At 47.1% G+C, this 23,325-nt stretch overlaps 1 protein-coding gene across 2 annotated transcripts in view; it reads left to right on the forward strand.

The window, feature by feature from the left end:
* The first annotated feature begins 2,078 nt into the window (after positions 1-2,078).
* Positions 2,079-23,325, forward strand: part of FAT2 (FAT atypical cadherin 2) — a 57,575-nt gene continuing 36,328 nt past the window's right edge. For both annotated transcript variants that reach the window (XM_071570112.1, XM_071570113.1), the window contains exons 1-3: positions 2,079-2,279; positions 14,098-17,383; positions 17,831-18,145. In XM_071570112.1, coding sequence (XP_071426213.1) covers positions 14,119-17,383; positions 17,831-18,145 — 3,580 coding nt within the window. In that variant the 5' untranslated portion in view covers positions 2,079-2,279; positions 14,098-14,118. The remainder of the gene's footprint in view (positions 2,280-14,097; positions 17,384-17,830; positions 18,146-23,325) is intronic.

The following is a 23,325-nucleotide window of genomic DNA, read 5'->3' on the forward strand; positions in this document are numbered from 1 at the left end:
TCCAGGATTCCCCACTGCTCCAGATGCAGGCAAAAGGAACAAGGCACCTGGCCAGTTGTGAAAGGCTCCAAACACAGGGAAATGCTGGTTCTTGTAGCAATCAGCTGATGCCCTGAAGCCAGAGGTTTGCTCACTTGTACCTCGGTATGTCTAAATATAATACAAGTATTGTTCTGAGCTCTGCGTCAGCCCCAGTGAAATCCAGCCACCAATACCTGATTTTCTCGCCTTCCACGGCTGTGAGACACACAGCTGCATGAAGGAACTTTTCCTTTCATTCCTTCCAAATGTGCCTCCCATTGCCATTACTGACTGATCACCTGCCTCCTCTCATGAGACACTTTAAAGAGGAGCTAATTTGCAATTTCAAGGTACTATTACTTCTACTATCACTTTTATATTCCTCAAAATTTTACCACAAGTTCCCCTACAAATCATCTGAATAAACCAGCTGGAAAAATGGACAAGCTGCACATGTAAATCCAATTGGATTTTTGCCTTCTTCCCATTCAGTTAAAAGTATTTCTTGAAATCAAAGTAATTTTCCAGGTAGAGTTAGGATGCTGTGAGCAGAGCACTCAACACAGACATTTGTAGCACAAAAGCCAGCAGAGTTCTCAACCCAGCACAGTCCTGTGGTGAGTCCAGGGAGATGGTTAAGGCTCACTGTGCTTTGCACATTTCATCTCTCATTCCTGGTACAAACTGTTCCCTTGATTTAATCTAAATTCCTGACAAATTTTGATTCCATCAAAACTTCATTTTCTGCTGAATTGATCATATTGTCTCACTCACCTCCACCAAAACCCCTAAACAGTCCAATACATCATGGGTCAACTTCTTCACATCTTTTTGGATTTGCACCATGAAATCACATGGATTTTCCCATGGATTGGTGTTGTGTGATTTAATTTGACAGCATCTAGTTTCCAGCTGAGGCTGCATGTGTGGCCAGAAGATTCATAACCTGCTGTCCTAAGGGATTTGATGGTGACTAGTAAGGGGCAGGTTTGCACAAACCACTCCTCCTCAAATGGGATATTTATGCATTCCTGCGCTCCCCATCATCAATGTCCCCCGTGTGGAACCTCACAAGGAGCAGCTGCACATCTATTCAAACAGTTTAAAGTTAAAATTGTCTCATTTCCATATTCTTTACTTGGTTTTGTTTTCCTGAAACCATACAGAAGGCTTTCTGGTAACTTCCTCTGCAAAAATGCACCAGAGGTGAGGAACGTCACTTAAACCTGAGCATTGATTTCCCACATTGAGACCTCCCTCTGTACCTGTTCGAACTTCATTGCAATCTAAAGGGAGTGTGTTAGTGTTTACTGGGGGTTGGGGTGGAAAGGAGGAAGGAGACTGGGACAAACACGACTGAAGCTACCTTCATCAGGAACACCCACAGAACTGTCCATGTCCCTTCACTGTGGTCCATCCCTGAACAACATCCTCAAAGTCAGGATGCTCTTTCTGTACCAAGAAAAATCCCTCCAAAGCTCCCATACACTGTGTGGTCTCCCTATGCTGCCATCCCCCCTTGCTGACTCCCTTTCTTTTTTCTGCCTTTTCAGGACAGGGACCACCTTTTCATCCTCTGCCTGTGCAGCACTGAGCACCCTGCGGCTTATTGGCGGCAGCCGGGTTTTCTGGGGGCTCCCCCAACACAAACAACAACAACCTTCAAAGTGCCTCTCCCCATGCAGCTGCTCTGAGGGCAGATTCAGGTTTCCCCCACCCCCTTCTCCCCATCCCTCCTTACAACACCCACCTGGCAGCTAGTTAAAAACAATCCTTGGGTTTTTCAGGTGTGTTGAAGGGATTTACCTGGCATATTCCAACCCCACCTCCCCGCTTGCAGTTGAGGTCCTGGATTTCATGGCAATACTAAATCTAACAGTAAAAAGCTCTGCAATTATCTGGCTCTAAGGCTTGGGTTCTTGCCCAGCTCTGACATACAGACACACGCACAAGTTCAGTTCTGCGAGGGAGCGGGCGATGCCTCTCCTCTTCCTCCTCCTCCAGCCCGTCACGGAAGGGCTGGTTCTACAGCGAGGGAGTTCCACCCCCAGCAACTTTCTCCCTCGCTGCTCCCAACCGGTGCTGCGGGAGTTTTAGCCAGCAAAATCCCTTCTTGCAGGAATTTGTCGGAGCCCTCTCCTCTGATTTGCAAGCGCCATGGACCCCCCGCAGCCAGCGAGGTGCTGCTGTGGGAGAGGATTTTCACCGGAGAGAGCAGAGAAGCAGTAAACGTCAGGAGAGGTCTCCTGTTGCAACAGGTAAGGCACGCTGCTCGCCGGTGTGAGAAGCTGAAATGACTCAGGGAGCAGTCTGTACAGCACGGATGGAGGAAGGCACGGAGGATGCAGAGATTTAGTCATGAAACTACTTTTGTATGTGAATAACTTTTGCTGGAAACAGCCTTATTCTATAGAGAGAGCTTTGGGATTAGGAGAGAGAGCTCTTCATCTCTTCCGCCCTTCTGCCAGCCGTAGTGTGGGGTGTGATGGAAGGAGTCAGGACAAGCTTCATCTGTGTTTGCACAAAGTTTGCATCTGGTCTGAGGTGGGAAGCTTTAGCAGGCTGCAGCCAGTGCAAGCAGGTGGGCTGCAGGTATCAAAGGCAAAAATGAAGCTGTAGAGCAAGGCAGGTGTGGAGGGACTGAACAGAGAAGAATTCCAGGTGTCTGAAAGGGGCAGGATTTCTGCAGGGAGCAAGCTTGTGCTGGAGTAAGTGGATGAGCTGGGGCAGGAGCAGTGATGGCGTCTGGCTGTAGGCTCAGCTGTTGGCCAAGTACAGCCTCACTTACTGGGGTGAGGCAGTACTGCTCCAAGCTGTGTCCCCATATTCCCTATTAAGCCACTTCCATAGTCACCTCAAGCTGGGCTGTGCCTTGAGGATCCCTGAGTGTAGTCACAGTGCTGGTCTTTCCCAGCTCTGCTTTCCTGTATGCCCAGGTGAGAGCTCCTCATCCACCCTTACCCCCTCCAGGACAGGCAGCAGTGGGAGCGTGTGTGTAAATGTGTATTTGTATCTCTTCACCTTTGTTCACTATCAGGTACCTTATGACAAAATAAGATGAAATCCCAGAGCAAGCCTAGTCCCAGTTCAGGGTGTGCAGGAATTATTTCCTATGTACATGTGCAGCCCTGAGAAAGGAGGTGAAAATACACGGGGAGAGAGGCCTGAGCCAACAGCGCCCTTCCAAACTGCAGTTATCAGCTAATCAGCCTGCCGGGGAATTAAAGGCAGACCCGGTGGAGCACAGCACTGCAGAGGGGCAAAGATCAGCTTAAACACGACAGGAGCTGCTTCGGGGAAAACCCTTAGAAGAAACTGTTGCTCCTTTGGGTTTGTGGCTGTGAAGTGCTGAGAGTTCCCAGGATGTGTGGAAACTCAGGTTCTGTGGTGGCTGGAGCTGGGCAGGCTCTGCTGGGCAAGCAGGACTGTGGCCACCAGGCTCCCACTTTGCCCAGAATCCAGGCAGGAGGATGTGGAACCCTCTGCTTCCTTTGCTGCAGCACTCAGAGGGGCAAAGAGCGGGCAGGGGACATGTAGGGAGCTGCCATGGCTCTCCAGGCTGTCAGCTAGACAGACCTGGAAGGTTATCAGAGCCTCGGGACGGAAAGCAAACATTCTGTATGGGGCTCCTGAGGAAGGCTGGGCTGTCTCGGTATTTGGGACAGCAAAGTCGCTGGGCTTGGTATTGTACACCCTTATCATCTCCTAATATGCAGCGCACCTACCCTCATCAGGGACAGTTCAGGGACATCTGTCTGTCTGCTAAGGGGTGAGGTTCCTGAGGGTCTGAGCAAGTACTCTAACTCATCCGTGGGATTCAGTCTCTCAGTTGCTCCCCATCTGCCTGTTGTGCTCTAACATTCTCTGTAACATTCCAAAAGTGAGGCCAGCCACCCTGCCTGCAGAGAGGAGAGCACAGCAGGATCTGCTCTTCTTTTCCTTAGCTGCAGCTCACACCACAGTTGTATTTCAAATCCTAATGTTTTCAAACTGGTGTGTCTCCCAACCCTCCAAACAAACAAACATCATTCATGTACGAAGGGAGAGTTCAAAGGAGGCGTAACACCTGGAATCAAACATCTGTTAGAAACTAATGTATTTTGCATCCTGTGCTCATGCCAACTGCTCCAAGGCAAGTCCTAGAGGATCATTCCAGCTACCTCCATGCTGCAGTAATGGCATTCCCTGCTCTGTACACCTCGCTTTGTTTTTTGCCACGTGTGGAGTATGCAAGTGCAGCTGCACCTTGAGTAGTAGTGGGCTTCCTTCTGTATTATGGACAAGCATAAGATGATCAAATACCCCTCAGCCCTTTTTATTTTTCCTAAACTGAGTTGGCAACACTGATGCTTCATTGTCTATTAACAAGCTGATTTGCTGAGCAAGCAGGTTTTCCTCTCACCGCACTTTTTCCCTGGCAATGGGGCAGGTACTGGTTTATTAGGAAAGGAACTTTCTTTGCTAATTCTTGGAAGTAGGAGCTCTGGGGAGGGGCAGGCTGCAAGGGCTGCTAGGAAGGTTTTAAGCCCAGAAATGAACAAGCAGCAGAGTTGAAACAAACCAGAGGAAGTTATTTTTTTCTATACAGAGGGCATAATTAAATTCTGGAACAAGTTGCTAGAGGATATTGCAGAGGCTAAAAGTGTATTTGGCTTCCAACAAGGTTTTGATCCATTTGGGATGGATAGCTCCAGTGGAGGTTAGTAAATGCAACAGCCCAAGAACAACCGTTTGCTTGCACTGATGCTGAAAAGCGAGAAAAGGAACAGGTTATGCCTGCCTTGTTTCTTATGCTTCTCCACTAAGAAATCAAAACTGACCATTTTGAGACACACAATGTAGAGAGGTGGCCAAGCATGTCTGTTTTGTTGCTCTTACATTGTGGGACTACTTTGGACTGACTAGGCTGTACCTTGGATAGATGCTGTGACTCAGGCAGCCTGGTTATGCCATGAACAGATACTCCATATGGCTCAGGCTGACAGGGACATTGTGTGCCCAGCTGGTATCTGGTTATTGCAGGTGCTCCAAGCAGTGTCCATGCACAGCTGCTGATTCCACAGAGGTCCTGCAATGACAGGAGCTTTCAGAAATGTGTTTCCAGCAAACAGTCTAGAGCAGGAGGCATTGACTTGTGCTGGAAGCCTAATGAGAGCTGACAAGGACACACTGTGGCAATGAGACCAGCCTGGGCAAACATGCCTGTCTCAAGGGTTAATCTTTTCTTCGGTGAAAGCCTGAGCTTCCCAGGCCAGGGGCTGCCCTTGCATCAGCTTCTATGGCACTGTGGACACAGCACAGGAGATGGGCTGCTGCAGGCAGGTCTAAGAGCTAAAGGTTTTCTATCAGCTTGCAAGTATCTCTTTGTACTCAATGGCTGAAGCAGGGAGTTTTTGTGGCACAGCTACTGGCATCCTGGCCAGCCATCCTTTTACAAGGGAGGATTGTCTCCTGCATTTGCTGTTCTCTATGTCCTTATGCTGCCTCCAAACACAGGAAAGGGAAGGGAAGGCAGTGCAAGGCAGACAGATGGTAACAGAGTGAGAGCGACTGCAGGCAGAGCGGAAAGCTGCTCTCCGTGCTCACCTTCGGACACCAGAAGGGAAAGACCAGCAGGATGCTGGGCAGGGAAGTGAGAAATACATTGTTTCAGTGTGGGGACAGGTCTGTGGGTGAATGAGAATTGCTTGGTAGGAGAGAAAATGTGAGGGGACAGGCACAGTGGCCAGAGTTGTCATGCGGCGCAGGCAGAAGCTGAGCAGTCCATGTCCTGCTGAGTGCTGAGGCTCCTCACCTGCATCCAGCACGGTGCAAGGTCCTTCACACAGCTCTTCATGCCAAGAAGCTCTTGGGCTCCTTCTCAACAAATTTTATCACTCATAGGGTAACATGAATGTTCCCCATGGGGAATCACAGACAGGGCATCAGAGGATTACCAGCACTTGGGTGATGAGGCCAGTGTCCTCATTACAAACATCCAGGCTGAGTTCAGGTGAGGATGAGAACTCATAGGGTCAGAGCCGCTTCAACACTGGGCAGAGTTACTTCTCTCTCCAGGCTGGGTTGAACTGAGCCCAACTGGGATTCACAGCTCCAGTGGGACAGATGGGAGTTGTGTGTTGGGGCCTCAGAAAAATCTCACAGGCTTTGCAGCACCTAAATAAACAGCTGTTTTGCGAGCAGCAGAATTCATGAAGCTTGGTTGCCTTGGGCGCTCCCTCTTGTGTGGATTCTCTGATGTCTAATAATCAGGTTGGGCTCACATTAGAGCCTTTTCTTCCAGCTGGGAGTCCTAATTTGGATTTCTCTCCTCTCTCCTACTGATTTTCACAAGCTTGTGCAAAGTTAATGCTTTTCAAGTCTTTATCTATCTGGTTAAATTTGGCTGAAACTGGCCAGCAGATCCAAAAGGTAGCAGGGAGGATTGACAATGTGGCCCCATAAACCAGCTTCCCTCAGCAGTCTGCAGGCAGGGGAATGATTTTCAGTGCAAGATAACTTGCATCCCAAGTATGAGGAAAATGTGAAAGGCTCAGTATGAGTTTTGGCATGAGAAAGCAATGAAGGTAGAGCCCAGGATCCCTTGTGGGCTCTCACATCCTGATGGTCATGGCACACCTGCTGGGCCAGCTAGTTTGCAGTGACCAAAGTATGTGGTCCTTTGTGCTAACAATCTCTGTGGGAGCTGAATCACAAGGTGAGAGGTGCACATCCCAGCAGCAGCAGACTTGGGGCATGCTCACATGAGTACCTGACACACTCCAGCTGGCTCTTGTGCCAACATGTTTGGGCAGCTGCGCTGTGGTGCCCAACCCCAGGGCCCCTCACACCCTGCCTGGTGAGCAGCTTCTGCCAAGCGCCTTTCCCCCAAACACTGCCCTTCTCCTGCCTCAGGGTTTTTTCTTGTCCCAGATAGCAGGTACCCCATTCCCATGAGAACCACCAGTGGGATCTGCTGTTTCCTCGGTGTTCCTGGCTGTCCTAGCTGCTGTCCTTGTCCATCCCTCAACACCTTCCTGGTTACCTCTGCAGTGGCAGTTTTTGGATCACAGGCAGAGTTTCCCCTCTTGCTACCATAATGGAAGAGAGCAGAGGAAGGGGAATAGGCATAATGCATGAGGATGCTTCACAAGCCTTTGGCACAAGCAAGTCCACCTCCCCAATGTCACACCTCCCTGAAACAGAAACCAGCAGCAAGGCAGTTGGAACTGCAAGGTTCCCCCACTCCCAGACCCCTAGTGAGGACTCCACAGCTCTGGAGCTGCTCAATTAACTCTTGCTCTAGAATGATGTTGCAATGCCAAGGCAGATACAGATCACTGACCCTTACAACTCTACAGAGTTCAAGCCTGTTCAAGTTCTCTTGTGTGTCTAACAAACACGCTTACAACAGTGACAGAGAAGCCTCAGTGCTTAGCAGTTGGCAGCAGTACAAAATCCAGAGCAGTGGACAGAAGCACCAGTTACAGGTGGAAAGGTGACAAGAAAAAGCCTTTGGCTTCACATACAAGGTGATGCCTTGACTCATAGACAGAGGATGGCTTGGAGGCAAAGACACATAGCACCTTGCTTACTCTGGTGGAGGGTCGAACAAGGGAGCAGGTAAAGCACCAGGGCACAGCCAAAGCACCCAGGATGGGGTAATGGGTGAGATGTCTGAGAGGAAGTGAGTGAGGAAGTGAGTGTTGGCAGGGGGAGGCCACAGTAAGATGTCATGAAGGAAGGGGACTTCAGAGCTTCCACCTTGGGAGTCCATTGTGGTAACAATGATGGCAAAAGCATCCAGCTGTATGGGGAAAGGTGGAGTTGGACATCAGAGTAACTAAAACCCTCCCAGTCACCCTTCCCATGTGAAAGGCCATCTGTCTCTCTCCTCTGCTGCTCAACCAATCCATATCATGCATCACTCAAGGGACAGCAGCTCACCATACTCTGACTGTCCATTGAATGGTGGTCTTGGCAGGACCATTGGCCACAGCAGACCAGGCCCAGGGAGGGCAGTGCTGCCTCAGCATGAAACATTTTTACCAACTCCTGCAGCAATACAGCCTGACTAGAGAAAATAGGTTTTTAGCACCAGGTCTACCAACATGGTGTCTAGATTGGCTCACAGATGTCAGTGTCACAGGCTTCCCCCAAACATCTTCAAAAGTCTCTCTGTTCCTCCAACACCCCTAGGAGGCTGCTGGTTTGAGCTTCCCAGAGAGTCCAGACTCCCTGGGGTACCCAAATTCCTCAGGGTTAAAGCACCTGCATGGCCCAGCTGGCAGATGACAGAAGGAACATCTCTGTAATGCTTTAGGACTGCATCTGTTCTGCTTGGGGACTTGTGTGTGACCCCCTTCCATGCAGAGCAGTCCAAGGAAGAGTCATTGCTTCACACACCAACATGAGACTCAGTAATCCCATGGCTTTCCCTGGCTCTGCAGCTGAGAAGCTCTTGGTACAGCCCACCCCATGGGCACACAGCCGCTTTACCCCAGGAGTGGAGCTGGACCCTGAAATTGTTACAGCACAGGGTCTGGCACTGCCAACAGCCACTGGCTGTGTGACAGGAGCAGCTTTTCACGGGACACTCCAAGCAAGACCAGACTTTGGTTGTAAAAGGTACACATGCCAAATTCTACATGATCAGTTGCCTTGCTGCAGGCTGTCCAGCAATCTGGAGACAATTTCCAAAAGTCTATGCAAGCCATTCAGAGATTGGAAAGTCGAGATGGGGAAGGAACAACCCAACTGTGCCTAGTTGGAATCTGCAAGTCCAGCAAAAAGCTGCACCCACACTAACACAGCCCCCAAGCAGGCTGGTGTAAGCAGTTCTGCAAACATCAACCCTAAGAAAACCATCCACAGGCACTGGAAAACCCCGAGATACACTGAGGAAGGAAACACCATAACTTCAGGGGCTCTTTTCATTAGTTTTCTGGCTTTGTGTTGTACCTCCAGGATGTATTTCTTCTGCTTCACTGCAAAACCAAGCAGAGAGTGCACAACCGAATGCAGGAGCAGGATCCCCAAGGATGGGCTGGTTTTGTTTGTTTGTTTCTTCAAAGTCTAAGAAAACAGTTCAAAAATACCCATCTCTATGGGGAATTCAAACCCCACAGGGTTTGTGAGTGGCCATCGGGGAACTCACCAAATGGAAAAGGATCCAAATCCCACTGGCATCACCGTGGCAGAGAGAGGGCAAACACTAACCCAGTAGCCCAGCCCCCATGCAGGGTGTACACAGGTTATTTCAGTGCTGGGAAGCAAAACATCTCACAGGCATGGCTCAACAAAGTGTGCATTTAACTCTGTGGCTTTCCAAAATTGAAAACCCAGAGGTGGCTTTCTGGTTGATCCAATTTGGTAGGCAGCTGTAAGGATATTGCCCCAACTGTAGCTAAACCCCTTCTGCTCAGCTACCACCCAGTCCAGGAGAAGACAGTGTATCATCTCTTGTTCATTTTCCCAAAGCCTTGTACCCACTATCTAGAGGATTTACTCCCTTTGCTTTCTGTCTCTCTTCCTCAATGATTATTGAAATTCTGACCCACCATTCAACTGCCCTATCACAGATTACTTGAACAACCTATCTCCTTTCCCTGAGCTCCAGGTTCTTGTAGTCTCCAACAAAGAAGTAGATGTGTTTGAGGATGGTTTTGATCAGTGCCTATCCTGGGGAAAACACTCTTTCTTGTAGTGAAGAAAAAAAAGGAGAGAAAATGGAGGATGGTGGAGTACAAAAGCAAGAGAGAAAGGAAGAGGAAGAAAGTGAACTTAGGATACATGCTGGCAAAAGAGTAATAAGGGAACAGTTGTCCTTATTTTCCATTGAAAATAATGATTTATCTTTAATCTTCTGATCTAAAAACTTTGGGCCAGGCCCCCACCACAGCTCGTGAGGGGAATGCTGCTCTTGGTGCACTCAGTACTTGCCTTGTTTTGTGTTTTGGGTTTTTATTGCTTTTAAATGCTCCTCTTGAAGGGAATCAAAAGGTGGGGCGAAGGCCACACCTGCTTCCTGGCAGGCTGCAGCACTTTTCTACAATATGGCCAACAAACACAGCAGCCCACACGTTGCAGAAGACCCCTGGAAGGGCCCCCCAGAGAACCTCCCTGGCCATGCCCCACCTGGGCAGAATAGCCTTGTCCTGCACCAATCCCCCCAAATCACCCATCTCCACAGCCTCCCCACGCACGCAGTTTGAATCTCAGCACTGTGTTTGTTCCTCCATTTCAAACCAACAGATTCGGGCATGTCTTTGACAGAGGATCACAATTTGGATGTTAAATTTAGACGCGCGCTTAAGCTCTGATTAGAGATACACTGACTGTTTACTCACTTTGTGGGGAGTTTGCATCTACAGAGCTGAGGGCGAAGCCCCTCGAGGCTCTCTGATCCTCGTCTGGTGATTAGGAAAGGAGGTTGAATCACCACATAATGATGCTCTGGTATTTCCCTCAGTCGGGAGTGTGCCTTACCCTTCCACACTCCATCCCACCAATGATCTTTCTCCAACATCTGCCTTCCCATGTGCAACCAGCTCCAGAAGGGCATCTGTACTCAGGGGTGCCATGAAAGAGAGAAGTGGGGAGCTCTCAGGAGGAGAAATAACTGATGCTATGAGATGAGAGACCACAGGCAGGTGAGAGTGTTTCAGTATTAAATGCTTGCAGCTACCCTGAATGGGTATGGCCCTTGCCATGGGACCCACGGATCATACACTTATTGTTGTCAGCACAAGGATGGGTGTAATACAGCTCAAAACAATGGGGGAAATGGTTCTCTTAGACTACAGAAAAAATCTGTTGCAGGCAGTTGATTTCAACATGGAGATCTTCGAACTCCCTTATAAGGACCCTTGAGCTTGGCAGCACTGCCCCTCCTTGGTAGCCATTTACATCTGTGATTTTAAGTGCTCTGATTTTATGCTCTTTTCACAATATATAGTTTCCTCATCCACAGAGCAAAAGTCATAGAAACCCACCTCATTTCTGCTAGTCCATTACTGTCACCTCCTGGGGTCAGCCCCAATGGGGCTTTCCCTGGAGCTGAGCCAAAGCAGCCATTAACCAGATCTCCCCTCTGTTCAGAGAACTGTCCCCCATTTTTCTGTTGAGCTTTTCCACAGCCTTTGAGACAAGGCCTCCAGTGCATTATTGCTTCCCAGTGTAGCCTACTAAAGAAGAAACTCCTAGTTAGAAGTAATAGGAGACAGTTTCCAGGCCCAGGGTGGGAAGTTATGAGCTCTTCAAGGAGCCCCAGGACACTCAACTGAAATAGGTCAACTCTTTCAGGACACTGGTTGACTCCAATTATCTTTATCTCATTCTTTTGCCAAAGGATAAAATAATAGATGACCAACATGGGCTTGTGTGGAACTGCTCAGTGATAGGATTTCTCAGCAACATTGATAGGTATAGAAATTGTCCAAGCAGATGTGCATGGAGTATTAAAGGTGGTGAAATACCACATCTCAGAGCACGTGCAGTTGTTGCTGGGACATGACAGACTCTCTGTGCTATTGTTCAGGCTTTGAGCATGGTCCTGACACAAAGAGAAACTGTTAGACTTCAAAAGCTGATGGTGATGCCTCCTAGACAATTCTCCCTAAGTTTTGACTGTGCCTTTCAAAGTTTCAGATCATTTCCAGAGGAAATGAGGCTTCTGCTTCATGCTCCAAATGTGTAGTCACTCTTCATCCTCCTAATAACTGCTGGAGCCATTGACTGCTTTCAGCCCAGCTTGTAATTGAGAGCAAAGCTCCCAGAAATATGAGGCCACAACAGGTTTTGCAAAATAATTATCTGGACAGAGGAGTAAAACCCTGCTAATACCCACACAGAGGGAAAAACAGCGGTGTAAGTGAAGCCCTTCTTAGATGTTAGGAAATACAAGGCAACAGTGAGTTTAAGTACATTCCAGGAGAGATTCAGAAGAAAGTTTGCATCTTGTTAAATGCCAGAAAACCCACTCCTTGCTCAAGGTTATCCTCCCATATTGAATTGCTGGTGCCCAAGAAGGCATGTGCTCTAGCTCCAGCTTTTCTTGTGGTTATGGAGTTCATAACGTCTCTGCTTTGTGGGTTCTCTGATGTCTTATAAGAGATGAGTTCACATTGCCATTTCAGTACAATTCAATTAAAAAGTCAATTAGCCCAGATACAAAGCAATCAGCTTCATTAAGTCTGTTGTTCATAGAATATCACTGGTTTTGTTGCTGTTTTATTCTGCTGTCTTATTCCACACTGAATTGTATGTGACTTATCCTGCTTCAGATTCCTTGCAGACACGCGCGCACGCAGCGTGCCTGCATCTTCTTTCCAAGTTCAGCAGTTGAAAATGTTAGAAGGGAGCAGCTCTAGGCAAGTCCCTACACGCTGCAGAACTCTGAAGCGCTGTTAAGTAACATGCAACAAGTAGAGTTTAAGAACATGGTTTTCAGCTTCTCAGAAGGAAGCACATGCCTTTCTGGGTCACCCATCCCTGCCCTCCGAGATTTTCTTTCATTTGCTGTGTGTTTGGGACTATGTTGTATTTTCTACAAGTGAAGTGATGTCATAAAAAAAAAGTCAGAATTTTGTCAAAACTGAATTGTGTTGATTTCTCTGCAAATTCTGGTAGTTTAACTTCAGGTTCAGACCATTTGTTTCAAAAAGGAATGAGCACAGCAGGAAGATTTCTGGATGGTTGGCATCTGTTTACCAAGAAGAAAAGGATTTGAAGGAAAAATGAAATTTACAGCTTGGTATTTATCAGTAATTAGATATCTCAGGGAGAGAATATGACACATATTGTTAGTTGGACTCTGACAATTTGTTCCTAACATTCAACTTGACTTATAGATTGAACTAGTTCTGGCTCTTAAAAGAGATGAGTCTTGTAAAAGTGTCTGGAAAAACAAGTCTTCCCTGTTTAAATTAGGAATGTGCCAAATGACTGGCAGGTACTTGATATATAATTTAAATTTAAACCAGGAAGAAACAGTTCTAGATAAAGATCTCCTAGGGATATCTAGGGGAAATATATGCACCTATATTTAGCTTATCCCTGGTTTCAACCCCTAAGTGCACACACAGCAGCAGGCACTTAACTTTTGAAAAGAACAGGCCTTGAGCCTTTAACAAGCTCCACAAAGCTCAGTAATAAAGTTACATCCCTGTTAATCACATATGTGCTCCCTGGTTCCTTCTTTGATACACCTTGTTCACAGAGATAAATCATGGAGCCGCAGATGCTCAGGAGTTGTTAGAGAAGGAAGTTGATGGCGGGTGGTCATGGATGGCAGATCCTCCACAGGAATCTTGACCCTGGAGCTGTGCCATGAGAAGGAAGGAACCAAGGAGATTACTCAGTGGCTGAGGGTGACATGGTCAAAACGCCTTGCTAGAAACCTGCTCTTTCAGTCAACATAGAGGAAGCAACAGGGTCAGACCTGTGAATTAGAAGAGCTTTGTGGTAACAGAGACACAACTAGAAACTGAGCTAAAGCTGTTGAAAAAGCCACATTGTGGATCTGCCCATTCAGAAGGAATTTGTACAATAGAGCAGGGCATCACTTCTGGGGAAGAACAAGAGGTTCTGTAGCACAGGGAGAGAAAAGGGAAGACAAGCCACAGGGAGACACATCAAATCAGTTTTTATAATGACTCTTGAAAAGACTTTGTAAGAACATGTGTGGAGGAAGAAGTTAGAATGGAGAAGGGAGGCTGGAGAAACAAAACAAGAGCAAGTTTGGATTGGGGGTGGAGAGTTAAATATGCTGTTTGAGTAGGGAGAAAACAGAAAGAAGGGAGGGTGAGATTGTTCACAGGATAGGAAGACAGCCTCATCTAAGAATCTTGCTTGGCTTTTCACATATTGACCTCTACAAAGTCAAAAGCTGAAGCAGAGAAAGTGAATGAATCTGAGCCAGTGTGAGGATGTGGGAGGACAGATCTCTCACTGGGACAGAGGGGAGAAGAGCTGAGGTAACAATCACATCAACAAAGGTTGGGGTAGAGAGAGCACAGGGATGAGGCTGAGCCCATGGAGACTTTAACACACTGACAGTAATGAAAATTACCAGTCTTCTTCCTTTGACACATGCAGGACTCAAGGAGACACCACACGATGGAAATCACTATCAGGAGGCACTTCCTGAGTTTTGCAGTTTTCCTGATGCACTGTATGGTCCACAAGGCAAGCTGTGAGAAGGGCAACACTTCCCCTCTGCACTTCACCCACTTCTTCTACAATGCCACCATCTATGAGAATTCAGCCCCCAAGACCTACGTGGAGAGCTATGTCAAAATGGGTATTTACAAGAGAGACCCTGAGTGGGACATCAGATACAGAATAGCCTCTGGAGATAACACTGGTCTGTTTAAAACAGAGGAGCAAGTGATAGGGGATTTCTGCTTCTTGAGAATAAGAACCAGAAGCAGCAACACAGCACTTTTAAACCGTGAGGTCAAAGATAGTTATATGCTAATAATCAAGGCCACAGAGAGCACCTTTGCCTATGAAGCCTGGGCCAAAGTCTTGATTCACATTCTGGACAGAAATGACTTGAAACCTCTCTTTTCACCCCCCTCCTACAAAGCATCCATCAGAGAAGACACTCCTCTGAAAACGGTGGTCAGCACACTCAGTGCCACTGATGCTGATGCTGGCCAGAATGCTGAGTTCTACTACTCCCTAAACACCAAGTCCAACTTATTTGCTGTCCACCCCACCACAGGGGCAGTTATGGTCACAGGTAGGCTGAACAGCACCCATCGAGGGAGGCATCACTTGCAGGTTTTGGCTGTGGACAGAATGAGAAAGATCATGGAGGGGAACGGCTTTGGAAACTTGGCTAGTCTGATGATCCAAGTGGAGCCATCTGCCAGGAAACCCCCCTCTATCTCCTCAGTGAAGGTGGCATCACCTGACTCAGATGAAGACTTTACCTATGCAACTCTAACTGTAGAAAGTGGTGACTCAGAAGCAGGGATTGATTCAGTTGACTTTGTCGATGGAGATCCAGGAAGACATTTCAAAGCCATCAAATCCTACTTTGGGAGCACTGAGTTCATCATTGTGTCAAACAAAGAGATCAACTGGCTACTTTACCCATTTGGTTTCAACCTCAGTCTGCAAGCCAAAGACAAGAGCAAACCACCACTGTTCTCTCCTGTTAGAGTTGTCCACATACCTCCTTCCAAGTATGTTTCCGCAAGGTTTGAAAGAGAAATGTATCGGGTCCAGCTTAGTGAATTTTCCCCACCTGGAAGCCAAGTTGTTATGGTGAAGATCACACCAGTCTTCCCAAATCTTAAATATATTTTGAGGCCCACTTCTGACAGCACAAGCTTTAAAATCAATCCTCACACTGGACTGATAACTACAGTCAGAGCAATGGACTTCCATGAGCAGTCTCATTTTGAACTTGAAGTTACAACCATTAACAGTCACACATCCACGACTGTTGTCATTGACATCACTGACTGCAACAATCACGCTCCAAGTTTTACTCAGTCTTCATATCGCGGGGCCTTCAATGAAAATGTTCCTCCTGGTACCAGTGTCTTAACAGTAAGAGCTACAGATGAAGATGAAGGAGACAATGGCTTTGTCACCTATAGCATAGCCAACCAGAAATCAGTTCCTTTTGTCATTGACCCCTATTCTGGCATCATTTCCACCTCCAAGTCAATGGACTATGAGTTGATGCAGAGGTGGTATCACCTGCGAGTGTGGGCATCAGATTGGGGCTCACCCTTCCGCCATGAGACAGAGGTGTACGTCTCCCTCATGCTGAGCAATATCAATGACAATGCTCCTGTGTTTGAAAAGGCAAGTTGCAGTGGCACCATCCCACGGGACTTTCCTGTTGGAAACCCTGTGGCCACGGTCTCTGCAATCGACAGCGATGAGCTGCAGCATATCAAATACGAAATCAAGTCTGGCAACGAGTTACAGCATTTTGAACTGAATCCCATCTCTGGAGTAATATCCCTTAGAATATCTCTGCGAGATCTTCCTTCTGAACAGCCACTTTTCTACTCTTTGAAAATAACTGCAACAGATGGAGAGAACTATGCTTTGCCAACATCTGTAAACATCACTGTGGTCAGCCAAGGCCTCCCTGTTAAAATGCAGTGTGAGGAAACAGGAGTCTTGAAACAACTGACAGAAACTATCATACACTCCATTGAGTCTCAGTCTCAAGGCCATGGGCAGGATGATGAAACATCTCTGAACTTGCACCTTATAAACCATAATGCTCCTAAGTTTGATGACAGCTTTCCACGATCTATTGATATCATAGAGACTATTCCCATCAACTCAACTATTGCTGACCTTTCAGCTATTGATCCTGACACTGGTTTCAATGGAAAAATGGTCTATGTGATCTCAGATGGAAACGATGACAGTTGCTTTACCATTGACCTAGAACTGGGTCTCCTTCAAGTCCTTTCTCCTCTAGATCACGAACGAACCAGCTTCTACATTCTTAACATTACTGTGTACGACCTTGGCACACCACAAAAATCATCTTGGAAACTCTTGGCTGTGAATGTGTTGGATACCAATGATAACACTCCTAAATTCCCACAAGGTGCCTACTGGGTGGCAATACCAGAACATGTAGCAACAGGGACAACAATAGCTCAGCTGAAGGCAGAAGATGCTGATACAGATGACAATGGGATAATAAAATATTCTCTCCTGACACCCACTGACAAGTTTGCCATTAACAGTGTCACTGGAGAAGTGACAGTTACAGGCGTCCTGGATAGAGAATTGTGGCCTTGCTATGTGCTGAAAATAGAAGCAAGGGACCAGCCCAAAACAGGCTACCAGCTGTTCTCCATTACAGACTTGGTTGTGACTCTGGAGGATGTGAATGACAACACCCCACAGTGTCTCCCAGCCCTCAACAGTGTGATGGTCCCAGAGGACCTGCCTGTGGGAACCGTTCTCCTGTTTCTGGAGGCTTTTGACCCAGACACTGGTTCTGGGGGTGAGGTGAGGTACAGCCTCATCAATGATGAGGACATGATGTTTCACGTGGATAAGCTGACTGGGGCACTCCGGTTGGAGAAGGAGCTGGACTATGAGAAGAAGGACTCTTACAATCTAACTGTGCAGGTCAGTGACGGCGGGAAGCCCTTCTCTCGCTCTTCCCTCTGCCATCTGGAAGTGAACATCATTGATGTCAACGAGAACTTGCACCCACCACGCTTTGCCTCCTTTGTCTTCAAAGGCTGGGTGCAGGAGAACAGCCCTAAAGGCACATCGGTGATGATGGTCACAGCAAAGGATATTGACAAGGGGAAAGATGGAGAGGTTCAGTATTTCCTCCGAGAAGGCACTGGCCTGTCTGTCTTCAGCATTGAAAAGGACACAGGTAATGACATCTTAATTTAATTGTGTTTTTAGTGTAATTTAAAGGCTTAAACTACATGCTGTGCTTGGCTTGTATGTCAATAGGGCATTTCTATATTTTGTTTACACAGTTTCGTGCATTCAAGCCTCTCTTGCTATAGTAAGTGTATCCCTGTATCTGGCTAGGAGCAAGTGGAGGTTTTCTCCTTAAAATAATTAAAAATCAATGTCTGTCTTTCCCCAAAATGCTTAAGTCTTCCCTTTCATTTGTGTAACAAAAATTACCCTCAGCACAAGCAAGTCCTCACCTTCTACACAATCTCACAGGCATACAAGGTTGATGCCAGAGTTTGTATCTGCAGCAAAGACCAGGAAGCAGACTAGAAACTCAGACTGCTCTGGCATTAGGGTGGCATAAGTGGTCTGAGCTCCTTAAGTCCCTCACAAGTACTCTCTGTCATTCTCCTAGGCACCATACGGACCATAGGATCACTTGACCGAGAAGGAACGTCTCACTACTGGCTGACAGTGCTTGCTCTTGACCTGGGAACAGTTCCCCTCTCTTCTGTGACTGAAATTTATATTGAAGTCACTGATACCAATGACAACCCCCCTCAGATGTCCAGACCTGTCTTCTATGCCTCTGTGATGGAGAATTCTTCACCAAACACGTCAGTCCTTCAGCTCGATGCCTTTGATCCAGACTCCAGCTCAGAGGGAAAACTGACCTTCCACATCCTGACTGGAAATCCTCAAGGACTTTTCACCATTAACCTCATTACAGGTAAGACTGACCCAACTCATCATCTGTTTTTGAGGCTTCCCAAGTGCCCAGAGGATGTTACATATTCAATATAAACAGCCTACACAGCTGCCTTTGTCACACCTTTCTCCTGCAGCAAAAGTCACAGTCTCCAAATATACTGTGTGAGGAGTCTGAGGATTGAAACTCTCCACCTGAGAGCCGCTATTTACATTCAGGTGGCTCTTAGAATGACACAAATGTGCTACTTTCAAAGCCCTAAACAGAACCTAGCAGTTGCTTTTCATCTTCCCCCTTATAAACAACTGCCCTGTTGCACGGCCTGAGCCAGGAAACACCCTTCTGGATCTGACTGACTGTTTCTGAGACAGACTGAGGCAGGATTAGCAAAAATGAATCCCACTGCACTTAAAGACTCCACCCATTCTCCAGAACTATTAATGTAGTAAGTGTAGTAAGCCTCTCCTGCCATCTTCCTAGACCATATCTTTCATCTGAGGATTATTTACCAGATCTTTCAGAGCCATCAAAAACCCGCTGATGTTTTGTGTAAACAGCTTCCTCAAACTATCCCAGCAGAGCTGACATTGGGCCAGTCTGGCAAGGAAAGCTGTGCTGAGCCTTTCACACCATAAGCTCCTGGGAGAAGAGGGAAGGGAAGGCACAGAGCCTGAGTATGGGAGAGGATTAATTGCATGACTTTGATCTCCTGCAGATGATAAAAGTAGTTCACCTACTGCAGCAGGATAGAAGCCTGCCCTCAGATGATAAAGGAGCTGGATGTGTTGAATAAGGCTAGAGTGGCTCTCAGTTATATGTCACCAGTGGTGCAGTGACTCTCTGGCAGGGCTCTACAGCTGGCTAGGAGGGGTGTGGAAGAAAGAAATTGTTATTCTGAAACACTGAAATCCTTTTGTTGCAAGAAAATCATAGGGTGTCTTTACATGGCACGCTGTAGATACACCTGGAGTTGTCAGCGAACCGTGAGTGCTGCCACCGCCAGCTGTAGCTACCTGCACTGTCAAGCTTTTCAGTCAGGTCAGGACATCATTCTGCATCCAGCTTTCTCACATAATCCAACCAACCATGCACAACTCAGCCCCAGGACAGCTTGTACAATGCAGGGTTCCATGGAGAGATGCTTTGAGAAGCTCTGTTTTATAAAACCACTGCCTTTTCAATGGGATGTCAGCCAGGAACAGCTATCAGGACACTTGGCTGGCTCCCCTAATCAGCTGAGCTTCAGCTTGCACCCATTCACCCTGCGGGACGTTCAGCCTTCTCTGTGCTGCAGGCAAAGCTTCCACCCCAGTGTGAATGCAGCCCCACAAAGTCATGCTCCAAGGCTGTCATGTTCCATAGCAAAATAAGTGACACTGGCAAAATCCAAATGTTTGCTAATGAGACACCTTACCTCTAAGCCAACTCTTTAATTCCCATCTTAGACAAAAAAAGCCCTCTCAGGTATGAGTTATCTCTTCTTCATCTCTCTCTAGACTCAGGTGATTTGCATGAGAAGAGTGGTAAGTTTGTCAGTTCTGTAAGAAACCCATGGGCTGATCTTATCTGTTGGACAGTTGCTGGAGGTCTCTTTAAACCCTGAGCTTGAAGGTTGTTTAAGAACATACTTCCAAGCCTGATGAGGATTCAGTTATCCATTTTTTTACTTGCATGTCACCCAAAAGAACAAAAATTACCTGCGAATATTCACATAAACTGAGAGCTTATATCCTCATGTTTACAGTATCTGAGAAGTCATCTGCTACTACTGCCAGAAAGAATATCACAGCTTGCCTAACCGTCAGATTTGTAGGCAGCTTATCGGAAGCACACTGGTATTTTCATTCTGCAGACAAGAGCAGGCTACTTGCTCCATTAAGTAGAATAAAACTACAATCTTTGGTCTCAGCCTGGTAGTGCAGCTGTGGAAGATGAACTGCTGGTCTTTCAGTGCCTGGTCATCCACATCAGTGCAGGGTTGTATTTAAAAAAGGGATTTCCCCAGCGCAGTGGAAATCAAATGAGTTACATTTGAAGAGGAGAGAACACCTGGCAAGTGTCTGAGCACTACAGTGCTTCTACACCACTGATGTTTATTATGCATTCCTAGTTAGGACATGTTCTTTGGTTTTCAAATGCAATAAATGCATCTCTTCTTTCACTACCTAGGGAAAATGATCACAAAAGGATCCAGAAACACTTCAGTTCTTGAAGTGCCAGAGTATGCATGATCCAGATTGTCAATATTCATTCCATAATCCATCCCAGCAAAAGAATTTGAGTAGACAGAGCTGCTTATCTGCTATGAACCTGAATGTCTGTCACTTTGATAAATGATAAACATTGAAGTTTCAAGAGGAAACAGCAGTCTTGCACTCTTAGTCACACAATTAGAGCAAAGAATAGGGAAACCTGTGTGTGTCAGGAGTTCTTCCAGCATCCAGCTCAGAAGGGAGGCTCCTACATAGAATCACAGGATGGTTTGGGTTGGGAAGGACCTTAAAGTCCAACCCCCTGCCATGGCAGAAGACTGTGATTGAGATCTCTCCTTTTCTCCTGTCCCACATTGTCATCAAAGTACAAATTAGTCACATTTGACACTGAATAAGTCAGAGCATAAGAGGGCCAGATGTCAGTCTGGGTCTCTTCTAGGCAGGGCACTTCTGGTAGGAGCCTCTTGGCAGACGGAGAGAAAAGAAGGCTTGTTCTCATCCTGTGTGCTAACAGGAATTAAGGTCCTGGTATACTGCTACAACAGGCATGTCTACACCCAGAATAACCCTGCAGAATAGCCCTGGATAATTATTCAGGGCACAATGCCACACCCTCAACTTCTCCTCCTGAGGCCTTGCAGGGAGACAGGAATGGCCATGGTAACTGTCCCTCAACAGGGCTCCAGCATCCCCAAACTACCACAGAAGGGCTCTAAGCTTTTCTAGCCCTCAGCTCTCTGAAGAGGGTGGAGAAAAAGAGGGAAAATAAATGGAAGGTTAAGGAGAAGAGTGAACAAAACCGTGCACTGAGATGAAAGCTTTCTGCCATCGGCAATGGAATCTCTCCAGCCCAGCCTGGCAGCTGGTGTGGAGCAGTGTTTGTGGGAGACACAGATAGATTGTACAAAGAAAGATGGGCAGATAGTAGGGTTTGGGGTATTCTTTTGCTGGAAATATTTCAGCTTGTTTTGTGCAGGGTTTGCAGTCCCTGATGTGAAAGGGGTTTGAGTCCAGACAGGACAGAGAAGAACTGGAAGGTTGTAGCAGGAAGAGTCAGGATGAAACCATTCATCCTGCTGAAAGGCTGTTTGGAGAATCCTTTTACTTTAGACTATTTGTCTCCAGCTCTTATCTAGTGCATGTTCTAGTGTTTCTCCTGCTGTGTCAGTGTCCATGGGCTTCACTGGGATGCCTGTGGTTCCCTGCATTTCTCTGCCTGGGAGGACATCCTGTTCTTTAGGTCTGAGGGATGGTTGCATTGCTGCTCCCCAGATTAACATACGTCAGGCTCCAGCTGAGCATGGAGTAGTGCACAGCAGGTCAGAACAAGAGTGGAGGTAGTAGGAGAAGAAAAGATGAAATGGAAGCAAGAGTGAGACAAGAGAAAGAGGATTTCAGGAGAAAAACCTCTTCCCTTCTCAGGAGCTTGTGAAAGTCCCAGTGCCTGCAAACCTGATTCTGGCTATTTTAACTATCTTAGATTTTCCCCCCTGCAGCAAGGGCAGGGGGCCAGCAATCTCCACCCTAGCCCTGCTCTTGCCAGCAGAACTTATTATTATTTTTTGTTCCCTGACAACAATGCGCTGGTAATTTTGCTGCTCCTGTTCCAACATGACCAGCTTTCCTTTCTCCCCTTTCCAGGCAGCAAGCAGGAGAACTGCAGACAATCCTTTCCCATTTCTGTATGTAGACAGGCTCCTGGAGCAGAGTTTGTGCCTGCCTGTATGCAGGCAACAGAAGGGACTGCTTCTGGTCCTTTATGTGTATGCAGAGCTTGGGTAACTGGCAAAGTGTAATTAAGACCTTTGACAGTTTTGTTCAGTCTCTGTAGGACTCAGCAGAAACCTTCAGGACCTCATGCAAGAACACAGATAAATAACACCCACTCCATCACAAGTCCCATGAGACAGGCTGGCTGGGTTTTTCCAGCAGGACAGGATACTGATAACTTACACACGTGCACATGTTCATGCAAAACACTCATTAAAACTAAATGTGAACTTCCCAGGTCCTTGCAGGGGACAGCAGAAAGAACCAAGGAACTGTTTCCCCAGGCCACAAAAGCTGATGGCTCTCCCCATTTAATAACAGTTTCCATTTCCATTTAAGCCCTCTGGCCTCAGAGGTTGTATAACCAAGTAGCATCAAATAAAAGTAAGGATTAATTCCAGCAGCTTCTCCCAAGAGCCATGTCCAATCTCTGTCTCAGGGGCCATGTGAACACTGCTGGCAGTTTGTGCATCTTGGCATTGCACAGCACCACAGCTCTGTAAGGGAATTAAGAGTGATTAACTGTTAACCACAAGGGCTTTCTGATCCCAAGGCACAGTGGTGACGGGCTCCGGAGGGGGAAAGTGGGAGCCATGGTCGGGAACAGGGTAAGGGACAGAGGGAGTTTGCCTACGGTCAGAAGAAACCAACCCTTTGGCTTGTGGCTCAGCAGATGTGGAGCTAAAGTAAAAATTCTATCTGGTGAGACTCCCTGTATGGATATCATACAGGTGTTTGATAGAAAGCAGAGTCAGCTCTTACTCCCCAGGAGATTTGAGCATCCTCAGTGCAATGGACATTCAAGAGAGTAATTAATTCCCAGTTCATCTGCCTTCACCACTGTCCTCCTTCAGCTCTAGAAAGCTCTGCTACAATCCCATTTTCTTTCCATTTTTTCATTAAGTCATGAAAGAATTTCAGGGTGTGGCCAGGCAAATCCAAATAGTCACTTTGTCATGGCTAAGTTCCCCTCCATCAGCTGGCATTCAATAATCCAGTGCAAACAAGGTGTCAGTCTGCTGCAACTGGATTTTGCAATCCAATAGACTAGAAATATCCCTTGTGTGCACACAGGTGTCAGGCAACTCCATTGTCAGTATCTGTGTGTCTTGTGGGCTTGTTAGGCCAAAGTTATGAAGCATTCCTTGAAGTAGCTGAGGGTTTGGGCTTTGCCCCCCGTCCCAGCCAACCTGTTGGCAGCGAGGACAGGAACATCAA

Source organism: Pithys albifrons, chromosome 15 (assembly GCF_047495875.1).
Source record: "Pithys albifrons albifrons isolate INPA30051 chromosome 15, PitAlb_v1, whole genome shotgun sequence".
NCBI lineage: Eukaryota > Metazoa > Chordata > Aves > Passeriformes > Thamnophilidae > Pithys > Pithys albifrons.